The 17,938-nt window shown below is 34.5% G+C and overlaps 1 protein-coding gene across 23 annotated transcripts in view; it reads left to right on the forward strand.

Annotated features, from left to right (window-relative positions):
- Window positions 1–607: 607 nt before the first annotated feature.
- Window positions 608–17,938, forward strand: part of Fhos (Formin homology 2 domain containing) — a 319,001-nt gene continuing 301,670 nt past the window's right edge. For 15 of the 23 annotated variants that reach the window (XR_012412379.1, XR_012412381.1, XR_012412383.1 and 12 more), the window contains exon 1: window positions 10,970–12,229. Coding sequence is in view for 17 of the 23 variants with exons in the window: in XM_073981771.1 (XP_073837872.1) it covers window positions 12,206–12,229 (24 nt within the window). In the remaining 6 variants the exon portion in view is untranslated. Of the gene's footprint in view, window positions 1,132–10,969; window positions 12,230–17,938 lie in introns of those variants that run through there. The other 8 variants (XM_073981765.1, XM_073981770.1, XM_073981760.1 and 5 more) reach the window with 7 other exon arrangements.

Here is a 17,938-nt window from a genome sequence, read left to right on the forward strand (position 1 = left end):
TGCAATTTATTTCAATTTGCAATCGTGATTGACACAGTCTTGACATGCAAATTACGTTTCGTTTGGTTTTAATCTTCATTAACGTGTGAACTCGAGCAAATTGATAAAATGTTGCAGAATTGAATGAACTCAAAAAAGCAGAATCAAAATCAAATAATCAAGATATTCAAATCTATTTTCGTTTTCAAAATTTTACAATGCCCAACTACACAGAATGGAAGAAACCAACAAAAGAACTGAAAACACACACAAAACATGAAAAACTTTCAACAAGCCAAACGACCAAATCTAGCGCAAATCAGAACAAAGTATCATCACATTTACAAATATCGAACTGATGAATTCCTTGCTGCTCAGAGCGAGAGAGTGAGGCGCTCACTCACCCAGACTATGCGAAGAACGGCTGTCCAATCGTCCCGCCACAACAAAAATTGGGAACGCGGGCAAGGCAATCGGTCTGCCAGCCGGCAATTTTACATTGAAGTGAGTAAACGTGAAACGTTCTCTTCCCCCCTATCTACCCTTGTTAAGAAAACATCCCAGAAAATTATGTGCAGAGAATGGAGCGAGTGCCAACATTTTCCGACCGACACATGCTGCACTGAAAAGCCTGTCAAGGCACCGCACATCTCCACGAAGCGGATACTAACCGTTAGTTTTCTTTTGACTACGCGTCGTGTAACATAAAGATCAGATCGCAGCGGGAAAATCATTTTCGTGAAAATTGAATGTGCCCAAGCATCAGCAGAAAAAGTGTTTCTTACACATTTAAGAGAACAAAAAAAAGAAAGAAAAATTGAAAATAAAGAATTTTCGAAACAAAAAAAATAAGAAAAGGAAACACCAAACCAAAGAAGTAGCCACCACACCACAATTACGGCAAATGGAATCGTCTCCACCATTTTGTCCATAAATAAATAGCTCGGTTGACATAATCAAAGCAAAAAAATAAAAATAAAACCGAAATGAAGAAAGAAAATTAAAGCAATAACGGGAAAATGACTTCACAAGTCAGACAAGAAAGGCTGTTTATTTCATGTGCGTGTGTGTAATTTAGTGCAAGTTGTTCGTATTCTGCGGATTTTCAATTCAATTCTACGTCCAAAAAAGTGTGTGTCTTTTTTACTGTGTGTGCGTGTGCATTTTGTAAAAACTATTTTCTTCGTTGTGATGTTGTTGTTGTGTTTTTTATTGTTATCCCTTGCGTTGCGTTGTGTTAAAGGTATTTTTAGCTATTTTTGCCGGCTTGCTTTGATAGTGCATTTCTTAATCAAAAGCTAATACAAAAACAACAACAACAACAAAACCACTTGGTGTATTTAAATATTTTTATTTTTCACAGAAGAAGTGTTTTTTTTTCGGAATGAAATTCCAGAAAAAATCGTAAAAATACAATATTATTTCGATGAATTTGTTAGCAATTCATACATAAAAAAGTTGTTCTAAGCAGGCGGGTGATTTGAATGCTTAATGTTCCTCTTAATTTTTATAATCAAATGTAAAATTAGAGACAGTTCCCTATTTTTTATTTGGACAATTGCAAAAATTCTTCGGAAAGTATTACCAATGGGAGCACCGCTTCCATTTAATCCGATGCTCATGATTCTCATCGATATAAACGGATGATGGCAAAAAGTAAAGCTGGATATACAGCATCAGTTTTGATTTCAGCTTTGCGATTTGTGACTGGAAAATATGAACGGCCCCAATTCCATTAAGTAAAATTTTAGCAGAACTGTCCTTCAAAACGATAGTCAGCACCCATTTTAAGCTAAAAACGCCCCAAAGAATTGAAATTTCGAAATTAACAGCCTGGTCATGTATGTCGACCGAAAGGTTTCTTGCGCTTCGGAAGTGGAAAAAAATCATTTTCTGTTCATGTAAACACCTTCGAAACGAAAATCTATGCGACCGACAAGCCCTACGAAATAACACGTAAACGTACACTTTTCCATTAAATTTGGGTTTATATATTTCGACAGGACTGTCTCTTAAGCATGGCATACACTATCAAATTGGCTTGTCCATCCGATGAACCCCTTCTGTACGTGTGTGCTTGATAAGTGTGTAGCAAAGCATTCAATCAGCCTTCAATCTGCAACCAAAATCTTCAAATTTTCCTCTACAAAACGAATGAACTTAATTTTTTTTATTTCATACCAAACAGAATGTTTTCTTTTTTCAAAATTTCTTTTTGACAATTTTGAAAATAAACCATATTCATTGGATTGATTGGGTTTCATTTTGAAAATCAAAACTGTTTTGATTTTCCTCAATCCATAAAATACACACACACATTCTCATATTTTGAAAAATGTACACATACTACTACAAATGTTGACATCAAAATTTGATAGTGTATGGGGCGCTTTATAGAAAGAGAATGTCAAAATCACTCACTTGCTTTGTAGCTGCCGAGTAGAACGTAAACTCGCGAATAACACCGAAAATCTTAAAACAAATTGATGCAACACAATCTTAAACAAAATAAACATTTTACAGATACGATTCAATGGCGCTTTCATTCATTATTTTGATGAAATCAATTAAACAAAATAATTCAAAATACCGACACATTTAATTTGTCAAACAAAACAAATCACACATATTCCAATATTTGTATGTATATGTGGATTTTGTTTTCATTTCTTATTTGGCTCTCATTTATGGAACATAGTTGTACAAATGTACATTCAAATTAGTAGTATTTCGCATAGGATACGTAACGACAGTTGCACGATAGTTTGCGAAATACATGAACGCATTTTTAGACGGAAGCGAGTGACTGCTTTCCTTTCGTACGGGTTTCCGTGCGACATACATGAACAGGCGGTAAAAGAATAAAGACCAAATTATGCTTTAAAGCCTTTTTTCAGATGGACGTAGACTACGTCTCGTAATGTTTTAAAACTTGTTACGTAGTGACATACACACATATTCCATACAAATATTTACATATGTATATAGAACTAGCAGACCCCGGTCCGCGTTGCTGGCCCGTCGTAATGAGTTTTAATTCAAAAGTAGGTATTTTCTACCTCACTTCTTCGGTCCATTTTCAAACCGAGAAGGATTTTAAATTTATCAACAGATTTTGTCTCTAACCTTTCTTTTCTCTTACGGACTTTGTCAGATTTTTCGGCAATTTGTGCCTTTTAGGATTTATTATCGTCCATGTCACTGTCTTTATCCTAAAGCGATCTAATAATAAAGTTAAAAAAATGATTATATCGAATTCTCCCGCTTATTTAGACCTATATGTTTTAGCTTTTCATGGCTGATGGACCGTTGAACCTCACCATTTAAGTACATTTGTAAATATATAGTTTTTCTTGATCGGGGGACAACCACCGTTGTCTCGAAAACTAATTTGCAACCTGATGCACTCATAAGTTTAACAAATACACCGATTATAAAATAATAGGCCCGAAATTTGTCTACAAATATATAGCATTTTGGACCAGGGGACATTCCTGAACATTTTCTGAAAATTAGGTTCAGTAGTTTTGGAAAAATAATGTTTTGAAAAGAGTGGGCGTGGTCATCAGTTTTCAAGATATAACATATTAAAAAAGTGGGCCTGGTCCGGTCCTAGGGTGCACACAACTTCATTGCCTACCAAAATGTATGCTGAAACCGATATAATCATAAGTCTGGCTTTTACATATAGCGTTTAACAGAAAGGCATGGGGAAGGTACCCCACATAACAACGGCAAACATTGAGCTTTTGCTGCAAATTTTATGGAAATCCCTTCAGTAGTATTGGAGTTATGACATACTAAAAAAACAGGCTTGGTCGGGCCTATAGGCCCCAAAGAAGTACCTAGATTGTAGATTAATCCGTAAATTTTTATTCCGATACATACATAATTTTTGCAAATATAACGTTTTTTTAAAAAATATCGCATAGGGGAGGTACCCCGCCCCCTCTGGAATTCAATAAAATATGTAACCTGTTTTCGGGGGCTGGTAAACTTTTCTTTCCAAAAAACCTAAGTTGGGTTATGACATCATTTGATTTTTATTCATAAAGGTAAGGCGTTTTTTTAAATATGCCCTCTTCAAAATTCAAGAAAATATGCCTGTACATTCCCTGACATTTTCACGAATATCGGTTCAGTAGTTTTGTAGATGTAACATATTTTAAAAAGTGGGTATGGTCAAGTCTTTGGTTCCTAAAAAAGTAGGTAAGGTCAGAGACACAACCACAACTGTCTCGCAAATTAACATCCAAATAGATACATTCGTAATTACATATTGTAAATATAAAATTTTTTAAAAAGTAGGGTATAGGGGAAATTCCCCGCCCTTGTTGCAAATATTGCATTTTTACAAAAATAGGGCATATGTAGCCTATTTTTATCGGGCACAAACCCTGTACATTCGCTGAAAGTTTCAGGAAAATCGATTTAGTAGTTTCGTAGATATAACATATTTAAAAAAGTGGGAGTTGTCCAGTCTTAATGCCCCAAATAAGCACGTAAGGTCGGAGACACAATCGCCATTGACTCGGAAATTAATTTTCAAGGCGATACATTTGTAATTGTTGCAAATATTGCATTTTTACAAAAATAGGGCATAGGGGAGGTACCCCGCCCGATCCGAAATTCAACCAAATATGTAGCCTATTTCAACCGGGGGCCATCACTCTACGTTCCCTGCAAATTTCAGGAAAATCTATTGAGTAGTTCCGTAGATATAACATATTTATAAAAGTGGGCGTGGCCAATTTTTCTTTGCATAAAAACCTAGACTGGACTATGACTAACATTTCCACAAAAAATTATCCAAATCGCTCTAGCCGTTTTCAACTGATTCAATTACCAACAAACGACAATTGAGTTTTATATATAAAGATTAACAAATATTGAAAATGCATGTGTTAAGGTAATGCAGAGCTTATGTAATGTCCAGTAAAAGAATAAGATCATATTTGCTCTTAATTCTTTTAAATCCGTTTATTTAAGCTAGAAAGCCACGGCACCTCAAACATTCAAGTCTCGAAATATGCGCATCTGCACCTGGAATGTACGGATGTTGATTACTACAGAGCCAGTTTGCTCACAGGCAGATGCATTTAAAATGCGATCTGAAATGATTGCTTTAAAATAAGTGCATGAGCTTGTGGTTGGACTGATTGCAAATCTGAAAATAAAATATAAATGTCTCTGGATCCGCTCTAGTTGATAAAAGAGCTGTATAATCCGTATTAAAGACCTCACATCTGCGCCAATACCTCTATCAAAGAGAAAGATAAACAGACCCTAAAATGTGTCCGAGCGCCTGCAGGAAACATATGACAACTGCCTGGATTGTTCTAAGATATGTTAATATTAAAATAGGCCATATCTACGGTCGGCAAGTTCTCTCTTTATGAGAAAGCTTTCGATAGACCTCGGGGCTGCAAAATATATGGTATGTATACAGGACTTCTTGGCTAGACCTCATGTTGGTTATACCGTGGTAGGCGGCTGACATCGATTTAGTAAGTTAGACTTCTTTTTCTTTGTAGTTGCCCAGCTTCTCACCTGTTTTAATGTTGATGTATAACTGCGATCCATCATTTTCTGGGCCTAGAAATGCTGCAAAAGCAAGAGAAATCAATGTGATTAATTTGCTAAGAGGAACCAGTTCTTACCTAATAATCTGCAATCACAATGATAACGATTAGACGACTTATTTTAAACTGTGTCAAAATATCAACTTAGGTACCAAAAGCCACCACCTAAAAACCCATGGTATGATCAGAAGTGTCGCAAGACTCTGAAATGAGTAGAGTATGTGGTGAGAACGCAACTTATTATAAATCGTACATAATCCGCCCTCAATCGAGCGTTTTGGACATTCCGCTGTAAAACCACCTGACATAGACCATAGATTATACCATCTTTCGAGGCATAATCCACATATAACAAGGGCCAATAAAATTACTGCGCATTTCAATGCAGTTTTAGATCGGACAAATTCAGCAAAGACCAACGGCAAATTTCTCGGAAGAGGAAAACGAATGGAAGAGTTGAAGCATGCTAAGTAAAATTAATGATCAACTACCTGATGTTTGCCTTGGTCAACATCAAAGTACAAGGGATCTTGGAATAAGCTTAGCTATGAGCTCACCTATTGGTGGAGTGTAAGAAAAGCACTGTAGGGTGACTTCAAAAGTATCTGGGATGACAGTGTGATATGCAAAAGAAAACGTGATAGGCCCATAATTCCTTTTAGGGATATATGTACATAAAATCAATTTTTATACCCTACACCACTATGTGAAGTGTAGGTTTTGGCCGAAATGTTTGTAATGGATCGAAATAATGGTCGAAATAATGGTCGTAGGCCCATACTTATATATACCAAAATGAATGTCTCAACGAGCTGAGTCGATCTGGCTTTGTGTGTCCGTACGTCTGTCCATCTAAACCTTGTAATCAATCACGCTACAGGTCGCAATTTTGATCGGATCAGGTGTTGATGGGGGTCCCGGAGGGGAAAAAGCATATTTATTTTGGTGATGGTCGGATAATATTTAGGTTTCGTAAGAAAACTTATTTGGCGAAAAAGTCAAAGTTTTTCCAAAGCGAATATCTCAACTTCTATATAGCTCCATAGAAAATGAAGATCTTTGACATAAAATACCCATTTGGACACACTGTGCATTGGCAATCTCATCATTTAGGAATGAGTCAAAGTACAATCTACATGATAGGGGGTTCGATATACAAAGGAATTCCTGAAATAAATCATAGCTATGAGCAGCGACAACATTGACCAGAGACTAATGCCGATAGTGCTGCCCGTCCTTGGTTGCCAAAGACAGAGTGCGACGGAACCAAATTGCTAAAATGACAAGCAATAGTTAACAAATATATTCTTCTAGATGAGTGGTAGGAAATCGCCACTGAACCACATAACATTACGAGGGTTGCAGGATATCTTTCTAGCCTAACAATTAAAAGTTAAATTTCAAAATTATTTTAAGCCGCATATAACACACAACGTTGCGTTATATTTCAGATTTAAAACACAATTCACAACATATTTTATTATCTTTATTTTATTTCGTTTTAAAAAGATTGTTTTCAATCATGAACATAATGAATCTGGTATTGCCGTCTTTTCGATATTGTATAATCCCAAAGCGGAAATTATTTGTCAATTTATATTTTCATGAAAAACATCAAAATTATGTCTTTATTTACCACTAATATATTGCAGCTACCGAGATGAATTATTTGTATTTCATAACCTGTTTCAAAGTGTGCATTAAAACTTTGCATCCTTAAAAGAAACAAAAATGTACATTGATTAAAAAAATAGTCCAGGCAATTCCTTTTTCATTTTCGACATATCACTGGCAGCCCGTTCAAAATTTTACTGGCATGAAAAATCTAACCGCCTGTTCATGTATGTCGCACGGAAACCTGTACGAAAGGAAAGCAGTCACTCGCTTCCGTCTAAAAATGCGTTCATGTATTTCGCAAACTATCGTGCGACTGCCGTTACGTATCCTATGCGAAATACTACTAATTTGAATGTACATTTGTACAACTAAGTTCCATAAATGAGAGCCAAATGAGAAATGAAAACAAAATCCACATATACATACAAATATTGGAATATATGTGATTTGTTTTGTTTGAAAAATAAAATGTGTCGGTATTTTGAATTATTTTATTTAATTGATTTCTTCAAAATAATGAACGAAAGCGCCATTGAATCGTATCTGTAAAATTTTTATTTTGTTTCAAGAATGTGTTGCATAAATTTATTTTAAGATTTTCGGTGTTATTCGCGAGTTTACGTTCTACTCGGCAGCTACAAAGCAAGTGTGTGATTTTGACATTCTCTTTCTATAAGAGACAGTCCTGTCGAAATACATAAACCCAAATTTAATGGAAATGTGTACGTTTACTGTTATTTCGTAGGGCTTGTCGGTCGCATAGATTTTCGTTTCGAAGGTGTTTACATGAACAGACAATTATTTTTTCACTTCCGAAGCGCAAGAAACCTTTCGGTCGACATACATGAACAGGCTGTAATTGTTGTAGTAAAATATTGTGTATGTATTGAATTTTTCGAGCTGTCACTGGCATGTGTAAGCGCTGGGTTAATTGCGACTAACTGCGACTATAAATTAAAAAATATATTAACCCCCAGTTTATGTATTTCGAAACGAAAATGTGTGCGCACGAAAGGCACCCAAACTTTAGTTTTTGAAATATTATTTCATTTGCTTTTGCTTCAAAACAAAAAACAAATTTGAAATACACACTCAAATTTGGTAGTTTTTCTTCCGCATTCGTTTTCTTATCGACATACATAAACAGGTCCTAATTTTTTTAACTCAGCAAAATAAGAGATCTCCATTCGATAACCCTCTCCTCCCTTCCCCTTTAGAAAATACAGATTTTTGACACAAATAAACCTATTTTGGACACACAGTGCACCGTCATAATAGTGGCAGCGAATAAATGTTGTTACAACAAAAATCACAAAAATTCTGTTGGTAACATATAATTGTTTACCCTGCATTTACACATGACATGACTGTTGAGTACATGTATTGATTTCTAAACCCCAAAACTTGCCTGTGTGTCCAGACAACTGCAAAAACAATTGTAAAATTATAAATGAAAATCGTCTATTTCTGTTTGTTTTCCGTTCATATATTTTGTTTTTGTTCATGTTCTTTTGTTATCAACACATTTTAATTATTGTCTAACTTATTTTTACAAAAAAATGTCAAAAATTTGTTAACCCGACTGTCTGTGAAAGAAAGATGGACGGCTGGGAGACAGCCGACAAATGTATGTATGCGTTAGTAAATCAGAGTTGTATTTGAAGACAAATTGTCTGGTGTAAAAGCCTAGTTAACTGCATGTTTCTCATGGTAGAACAAATACAAGGAAAAGTTAATACTACAACAAATACAACTCGAACAACAACCACAAAGGAATTTGTTTTTGTTTGTAAACCTTAGTGTCAACGTAAATGTAAACAAAACAAGGAAATGTCTATAAATTATTGGAATTTAAAAAACTAATAACTTTTCACATTTGATTGAATATTTTAGAAAACATGAATGAAAACTCGTTAGATTTTCAATTTGAATGTTTCCATATCATTCCACTAAATGCATAATTTCTCGCAGAAAGTAGAATACTTGCAAAAATGTTTCGGGTCGCTGGTAATTCATTGAAAAAAGAGAAGATGTTTCAATCATTTGCTTTTGAAAACAAAAAAGCACATGTTTATTAGGGCTTTATTTTTTTCAAGTTTAACAAAATACCACACATATTAACAAATATTGTACCGCCTCTATAAGCGGTGTTTTAGTGTGCGGCATGTCGTTCGGACCTGGAGGAGGTTACATGTCAATGATATGAAGCCGTCTTTATGGGAAATAGTTTTTTTTTTCTGATGAATAAATTTGTTCTTCAAAAATATATATCCCTAATATACATCGAACATAGAAGTAAATACATAAAATGTCGAATGGAATTTGACACTAACACTACAACCCAGTTCAGTCAGCTGGGTATTGCTGCTACCTTTTCTTGTTCTACCATGCATGTTTCTCTAACAGTAACCTGTAGGCCTATTCTGTAACTTTTTAACAATCCCAAAATTGTTTGCAGTAACGATTGTGCTATTCTGTAAAAATGTAGACAAATTGTCTATATGATATCAGCAAATTTCTGCGAAAATTCAGCAAATTGTCTCTAAACATATTATATTGTAATATTCCAGCACTGTTTTTGTAATTTATAACGGTATTTAATAAAACAAAACAGAAGAAGTTGGCATTTACGTATGATCTCTTAAAAACTTTAAAAACATCAGTGAGGTTGTGACTTCTTACAAGGCAAGTAACTCAAAATTGAATGGATAAAATTATTTTTTCCAAAATGGAAGTCTTAGTACAAGATTTTCTAATTACTTTTTCTAATTTGTATATTTTTGATATATTTATGATGCTACATATAATATGAAAAACAAGTAAAAATGTAAAGTTCGGTCGCACCGAACTTTATTATATCCCCTACTATGAAATACTCTGACCTCAAATGAAATAATTTGTTTCCTTTTCCTGTCCACGATACCAGTCGGAGATGCTTTTTGACCACTAAGAACTCCAAATAGCAAATTACAACCAATTCGAACCGAAAATGTAGATAAAAACCTCAAAATAACTGAAATAGGGATGTACCGTAATATGAGAGATATACCGAAACCTGGACCTAATACCACAATTTTTGGCGCAGAAGGTTTTTGGGGTTCCCCCAAATACCAAAGTACCGCCAATTAGGGCCGAAAATGTAGATAAAAGCTTCAAAATACCTGAAATCGGGTGGTACCGCTACATGGGGTCTATAGGAAAAACTGGACCCATATCGATGATTTTCTTGGCCAGAGTATATTTTACTTATTTTTAGCATATACCGAAAAAATCAGATTATAAATATTTTTGTCGCACCTTCCCATACATGTGGGACCACTGTGCGCTGATGTTTGTAAACCCACAAAGTGGTTCAGGGCAACCTGTAGAATAATTCTCGGTGCGCCAGAGAATATGACAGACTCTAGTTACGCAAGTAAATACGAGTATAAAGTTGATAACAATGCCTACAGACTTTGGTTGATCGGCGAATATAAATTTGTCTGTTACGTCAAAATAGTTCTAATTTTCCAAAAATTACTTGATTAACTTGACGGTTTTTAACGAATTTATTAAATTTTTTTAAAAGAGGCAAAATACTTAATTGACTCACTGTATGTTTTTAACTTTTATTTTTAACAACTTGTCAACTTATAAAAATCAAAATCTTTCCAAAAATTTGGAACGTTAATTTTACATACTCCAAGCTGCAAAAAGATAACTAGTTCAACTCATTGCTCTCATATATTCGCAATTATGTGTAAGTTTTCATAAAGCAGATTGTCTTTTCTCTCAATTTCAATTTGAAAAAGAAAGTTTAATAGAAATTGTGTGACAAGAAAGAGTATGATACAATCAAAGCAATAGCATTCAAATTTGCCCATACACATGAATTCGAAACACAAAGAGCATTGAACGTTTTCAATATCGCCAAGATACAATGACTTGTACAAACGCTTTGTTTCAAATGTTCATCCACTAGTCTAATTGGATCAAAGAATGTGACTGCAAGCAAAAACCAATATCAGAGAAGCAATTTGCAAGTGATCATCGTTAGCTTCTGCAGTTCTGCTATTACAAAATATAAAATAATAAATAAACGGTTTTATTGCAACAAGTTCATACAGAATATGCCACATTGAATTGAAATTGATTAATTGAAATTACATCAAGAGGGAAATTTATAGTGTGTCTGTCTCTGCCTCTGTGGTTACGCTATTCAACGAAAGTGGATTTGATGTTTGAGCAATAATTTTTTGATTACAACGAAATGCAAACATTGCAACAATGGCAGCGCAAATAAATTTAGAAAAGAGAAAAATATCTAAATAAAATTTCAATTTGAAAATACAATTTATTCAATTTCCCCCCAGCCAGTGTGATGATGGAGGCCTTGTACAAACAACCAGCCTTCGTAGTGGCAGCAAATAATGATGAAATGTTTTGACCCATATTGCAAAATAAAATGATTATTTAACAACAACAACGGCAGCAAGTTTACACAATAACAACACAAACAACAAAAGCAACAAGTATTCAAGAATTTGTGAATTACTTAATTTGAATTGCATTGCCTTGCCCCTTCGCCTTCCTTTCCCACAGCAGCTAATAAACCAAACTAAGAAAAACAAACAAAACAAAAAAGTCAAAATGTTTACATTTCAAAAGTGCAACACCAAGTGCAACATGGAGAACCGATTTTCAATTGATGCGGTTCCGTACAACTTTACCTGAGTACGAATGTTTTACACAAAAGAAATCAAGAAAAGAGAAACACACTAAAAGCAAACAACAACTAAAAATTTTTGTAAAAAAATTAAATTCAACATAAATGTGTTTCCGCAAGTGTGAGCGTGTGTGTGTGTGTGAAAAAGTTAAATGGTGGCAACCACTGCCACAGGGTTATGCCAAAAAAAATTGAAAAGAAAAACCAACTAAAAAGAAAAATTGAAACCATTTTCAGTAAGACAACAAAAAGTGTTTACAGCGGCAAAACAAAGAACGAGCGAACGAATAGTATTGAATGAAACCCTCTACAGCTGATTATAATGTCTTCATATCGCAGTAGTTATGTAAGTATAGTAAAAAACATGCCTACCTTGTTATTACCAACTCAGTTATTACCAAATCTCATGCTGCGAATGAGTGTTAAAAATGACCGTTAATTGAAATATTATAATTCATACGCCTACCAGTACCAACCAACTGACTATTTACCAAAGTATGTGCGAATTTCAGTTAACCATCCATTATGAAACCCAAAAATTCAGCATAATAAAAATTATAGATTCTTTGAGGGTTATTTCAATATTTTTATAAGTGTTGTAATTTCATGGTAATATGCACTTTTCATATCCTCAGACTTTGATACGATCAAAATGTGCCTAATGGAAATAGTTGGCTAAATTTTTTCTACACCAAATTACGGCACCTTTTCCATATTGCTCATTTACTTAAAGGGTGGCATAACTCAAAAAATGCGTTTTATGAGTTAGCAATTTCTATTTTTTCAACGACTTCTTCTTCATATTGTGTCACACTTTCATTTTGATATCTTTAAAACTCAATGAGTTACAGCTCATTTACTACGAGTTTGGCATAATTCAACAAAAATGTTGTTTAAAATTTATGAAACACTAAAACACTTCAAATCATGCTTGATCTAGCACAGAAATTTAGCAGTGATATCTGGCTAGTGTTTACAAAATATGGTCCAATAATAATACATCCAAATCCAAATCATAACATCTAATCCTTTAGAGAATTTTCACAGCTACAACATTTTCTTAAGTCCCATTTCGATGGGAGTTGCGGTTTCCAAGCAAAATAGTGAGAACCTAAAAATGTGAATTTTCACCGCGATTTATTTGAAAAGCGCTGCGGCGATTTTTTTTGTTCTTTAATTTTTCTCATGTACGAACATTGTAGTTTCAGAATCCGCAGCACATTGTTACTAAAGAGGTTACCCCAAAAATCCCATTTACATGATTTTTCAATCATTTTAAGTAAATATTTCCTTAGTCTAAAACTATATGAAGATCGGTTAATTCGTTTTCGAACTAGAGTAGGCACCGGTTTTAAAAACGTAATTTCCCTTGCAGTGCTCATATCTCAGTCATTTTTGTTCCGGTCAACTTGAAAATTTTACCACATTTTCTATTTTGTCGGGTTGGGGTAGATTTAGTGACGTAGTCCATTACCACCTCTGTGCGTAAGCTCTTCACGGATCATCGTGTATTTTATGGAGATACTAATGTCATTCACCATTTTGGCTTTTATTGTATTTTCATAATGCACATCGATAAATTTTAAGCTATTATCATAAAAAAGTGGAGCAGCATTATCCACAATCTGTATTAATTTTTCTAAGGCGATTCGAATTCAATACCAAACTCCTGTTGTTGTAGAAAATGCTTATTTGATTGGAAATAAAAACAATTCAACTTCATGGGTTTTTCTATTTTCTCCCAAGTTATTATATCTCTTAAACCTTAATAAATGTACATAAACAAATGTAATGCTTAAGTTGAAAAATTGTAATTAATTGATCTCTTAAATATATAACTATTATATTATTGTAAATAAGTATGTTAATATTCCACAATAAAAATATACGAAAAAAAAAACAATTCAAATATTTAAAAAAAAAAAACGAATTTGTATTCGAATCGTCTTATTGAAACAGGACATTATACATGAAATACCTCGGAAAATGTATTACTGATTATTATATTATAGACCACATGATGAGCAACTACAATTTGAATCCAAAGAAGTAAAAAAGTATCAAGAGGATTTGCCGACAGAGACATATCCTCAACCTGCGTGAATTGAGACTTTCATCTATTGATAGTAGCCGGTAGAGTATTTTAGAGCTGTAGTAGTACGTTTAGATTTATGCACTGGATTTGAAATCTCAAATCCTCTTCATAAATCTAAACGTATAATTGGACCCGTGGACTTTCCCTCTATAAAAAATTATACCATTGTAATAAGAACAACAAGGACAACCTTCAATGAAAACTTCCAAATTATCACGATCAGCCTTTAAACAGAAAATTTAAAAATTTTTATGATGGTGGTACACTAAGGAGTTGTCGGATATAGTCTATCTTGAAACTTCATTTAAGTTTGAGAGAAATATTGTATTTCGAAATAAGAAATTTCGTGCCTAACAGCATTTTTGGTGGGATTTTTTTAATGCTTTTGGGCCACTGTGTCAGGAGGCATGGACGAGCCCACGAAAAGCAATATATCGCTGTAAACAGGAACGCAAAGAGTACATCCGGCAAAATTTTCTTAGCGGCCCTCAAACAGCTCTTAACCTGCACTTAAGCAAACAGTTTGAATTTTTATATGGTGGTACCCGAAGTGATTGTCCGATATAGACCTTCTTAGAGCTTGATGTAATTTTGGAAGAAATTTGACGATGTATAAAGTTGCTGCCAAATGAGATAATCAAATCGTAAATAAATTCGCCTCACCAGTAACTTTAGTTGGTACCTTCCTACCAAAGGTTTATATGGGTTTTGGGTCATTATCTCAGGAAGTATGGACTTGCTCCAGAAAAAAAATATGCAAACAAATTTAAAAAAGTGGATTTATGTATTTATTATTGTCTTTTTAGGACGAAGGCCATTATTTATGAAAGTTCTTAGCTAATTAATTTATGTATGTTTGAATGATTTTTATTCCCTCGCCATTTTGCTAAAATTTTTGTGAGATTAAGGGTGGACTGATATGACCCATCTGCGAACTTGATCTAAGTTTGGCCAAATTTTGGACCAAATCAGTTGATCGGTTCCAGAGTTATTGTGCATTCCAGTCAGCCAGGCAGACAGGCGGATATAACTTAATCTACACCAAATTGTCAGAAACGGATTTCGTCCAAACTTACTTGGATATTAGGCTCAATTTTATCGTATACTAGCAAAGTGCCCGCTACTTCGTATGCGGAAAGGATATAAAAAAAACAAATAAACAATATATAGTATGGAAATGGCGAACACTGAAAATTAACAGCGAGACCAACATTGCACACCAATACCCACACTAAATCAAAAAAATACAGATTCCAGCATTGTCTCTACACTCAATATTACGATTTTCCAAAACTACCTCAATCCTTCACTTCACCAGTAATCTTAATTCCAAAAACAGGATTTCAGCGCTATCGGTGCACTCAAATTCAAATTGTACCACTTGGTATATTTCGTGCCCATAAGTAAGAATTTCAAAAACTACCTCCATGTCTCAATCCTACACTCCAACCGTAGTCTTACCAAATTCCAGGATTTCAGTTCCATCCGTTCCCCCAAATAACCACTGTACCAAATTTTGTACCATTTGGTACTTTTCGTACCCATAAGTACGAATTTCCAAAACTACCTTAATCCTATACTCCAACAGTAATCACAATTCCAAATTTCAGGATTCCAGATTCTAAATCCCAATTGTACCAAATTTAGTACTTTTCGTTCCCATAAGTACAAATTTCCAAAACTACCACAATCCTACACTCCAACAGAAATCTCAATTCCACATTTAAACCAAATTTAGTACCACTTAGTACTTTTCGTAACCTTAAGTACGAATTTTCAAAACAATTTCCATTCTACTATCCAACAGTAGCCAATCTTATACTCCAGCAGCAATTTTTATTCCAAATTTCAGAAATTCAACTCTATCCGATAAATGAAATACCATTTAGTACTTTTCCATGCCATTCTACCCTCCAACTGCAGCCTTAATTCAAAAATATCGGGATTCCAGCTCTATCCACTCAACCTAAATCCAAATTGTACAAAATTTAGTACCATTTAGTACTTGTCGTGACCATAAGAAGGAATTTTAAAACTCCTTCCATTCCACTCTCCAATATCAGCCTTAAACAAATTTCAGGATTCCAGCTCTATCCGCTCAACCTAAATCCAAATTGTACCAAATTTAGTATCATTTAGTACTTTTCGTACCCATAAGTACGAATTTTTAAAACTACATCCATTCTACTCTCTAACAGCAGCCTTAACTCAAATTTCAGGATTCCAGCTCTATCCGTTCGCCCAAATCGTAATTGTACAAAATTTTGTACCATTTAGTACTTGTCGTACCCATAAGTACGAATTTTCAAAACTACTTCCATTCTACCCTCCAACTGTAGCCTTAATTCAAAATTTCCAGATTCCAGCTCTATCCATTCAACCTAAATCCAAATTGTACCCAATTTAGTACCATTTAGTACTTGCCGTACCCATGAGTACGAATTGTTAAAACTACTTCCATTCTACTCTCTAACAGCAGCCTTAGTTCAACATTTCAGGATTCCAGCTCTATCCGTTCAACCTAAATCCAAATTGTACCAAATTTAGTACCATTTAGTACTTTTCGTACCCATAAGTACGAATTTTCAAAACTACTTCCATTCTACTCTCTAACAGCAGCCTTAATTCAAATTTCAGGATTCCAGCTCTATCCGTTGGCCCAAATCGTAATTGTACCAAATTTAGTACCATTTAGTACTTTTCGTACCCATAAGTACGAATTTTCAAAACTGCTTCCATTCTACCCTCCAACTGTAGCCCTTATTCAAAATTTGAGGATTCCAGCTCTATCCGTTCAACCTAAATCCAAATTGTACCAAATTTAGTACCATTTAGTACTTTTCGTACACATGTGTACACTTTTCCTAAACCACCTCCTAATGTCAACCGTACCTTTTAACCTTGATTCTCACACCAAATTTCAACCTTTAACCTTTATCCGTCCACAAAATACGAATTGGCACCAAATTTAGTACACTTTAGTACTTTTCGTACACTAATAGTTCGAATTTCTAAAAACCCTTTAGCACATCTTTCCTACACTCCATCAGTGACCTTCATTCCAAATTTCAAAGTTCTAGCTCTACCGGTTCGCCAAATACAAACGGTACCATATTTAGTACCTTTTAGTACTTTTCGTACCCTTCCAGTTCGAATTTCCAAAAACCCAGCCTTATCTGACCCCTTCGGACCAAGAGTGATCCACACCCAAAATTTCAGGATTCTAGCTTTAGCCGTTTCGTCTGGGCGTTGATGAATCAATCAGTCAGTCAGTCAGTCAATCACTTTACTCTTTTATTAATATAGATATCCTGCTTTATCTGTTCACCCAAGTCCAAATTGTACCAGATTTAGTACCGTCCAGTACTTTTCGTACCCATAACCAAAAATTTTCAAAACTACCTCAATCCTACAACTCAACAGTACTCTTAATTCCAAATCTTAGGATTCCAGCTGTATCCGTTACGCCAAATCCAAGTTGTACCAAGGTTAGTACCATTTAGTACTTTTCGTACCCAAAAGTACGAATTTCTTAAACTTTCACAATGCTACAGTCCAACAATAATCTTAGTTCCAAATTTCACTATTCCAACTCTATCCGATCACTCATATCCAAATTGTACCAGGTTTGATACCATTTAGTACTTTTCGTACCCATAACCATACATTTTCAAAACTACCTCAATCATTCACCCCAATAGTAATCTTAATTCCAAATCTCAAGATTCCACCTTTATCCGATCACTCTATTCCAAATTGTACCAAATTTGGTACCATTTAGTACTTTTCGTACCCAAAAGTACGAAGTTCCAAAATACCTTTATACTACACTCCTACAGTAATCCTAATTCTAAATTGCAGGATTCCAGCTCCATCTGTTCAAAATGTACCTTAGTTGGTACTATTTAGTACTTTTCGTACTCATATGTACGAATTTCGAAAACTACTTCCATATCTCAC

This window comes from Musca autumnalis, unplaced genomic scaffold (genome assembly GCF_047663935.1).
Source record: "Musca autumnalis isolate F117 unplaced genomic scaffold, ASM4766393v1 scaffold_4, whole genome shotgun sequence".
NCBI lineage: Eukaryota > Metazoa > Arthropoda > Insecta > Diptera > Muscidae > Musca > Musca autumnalis.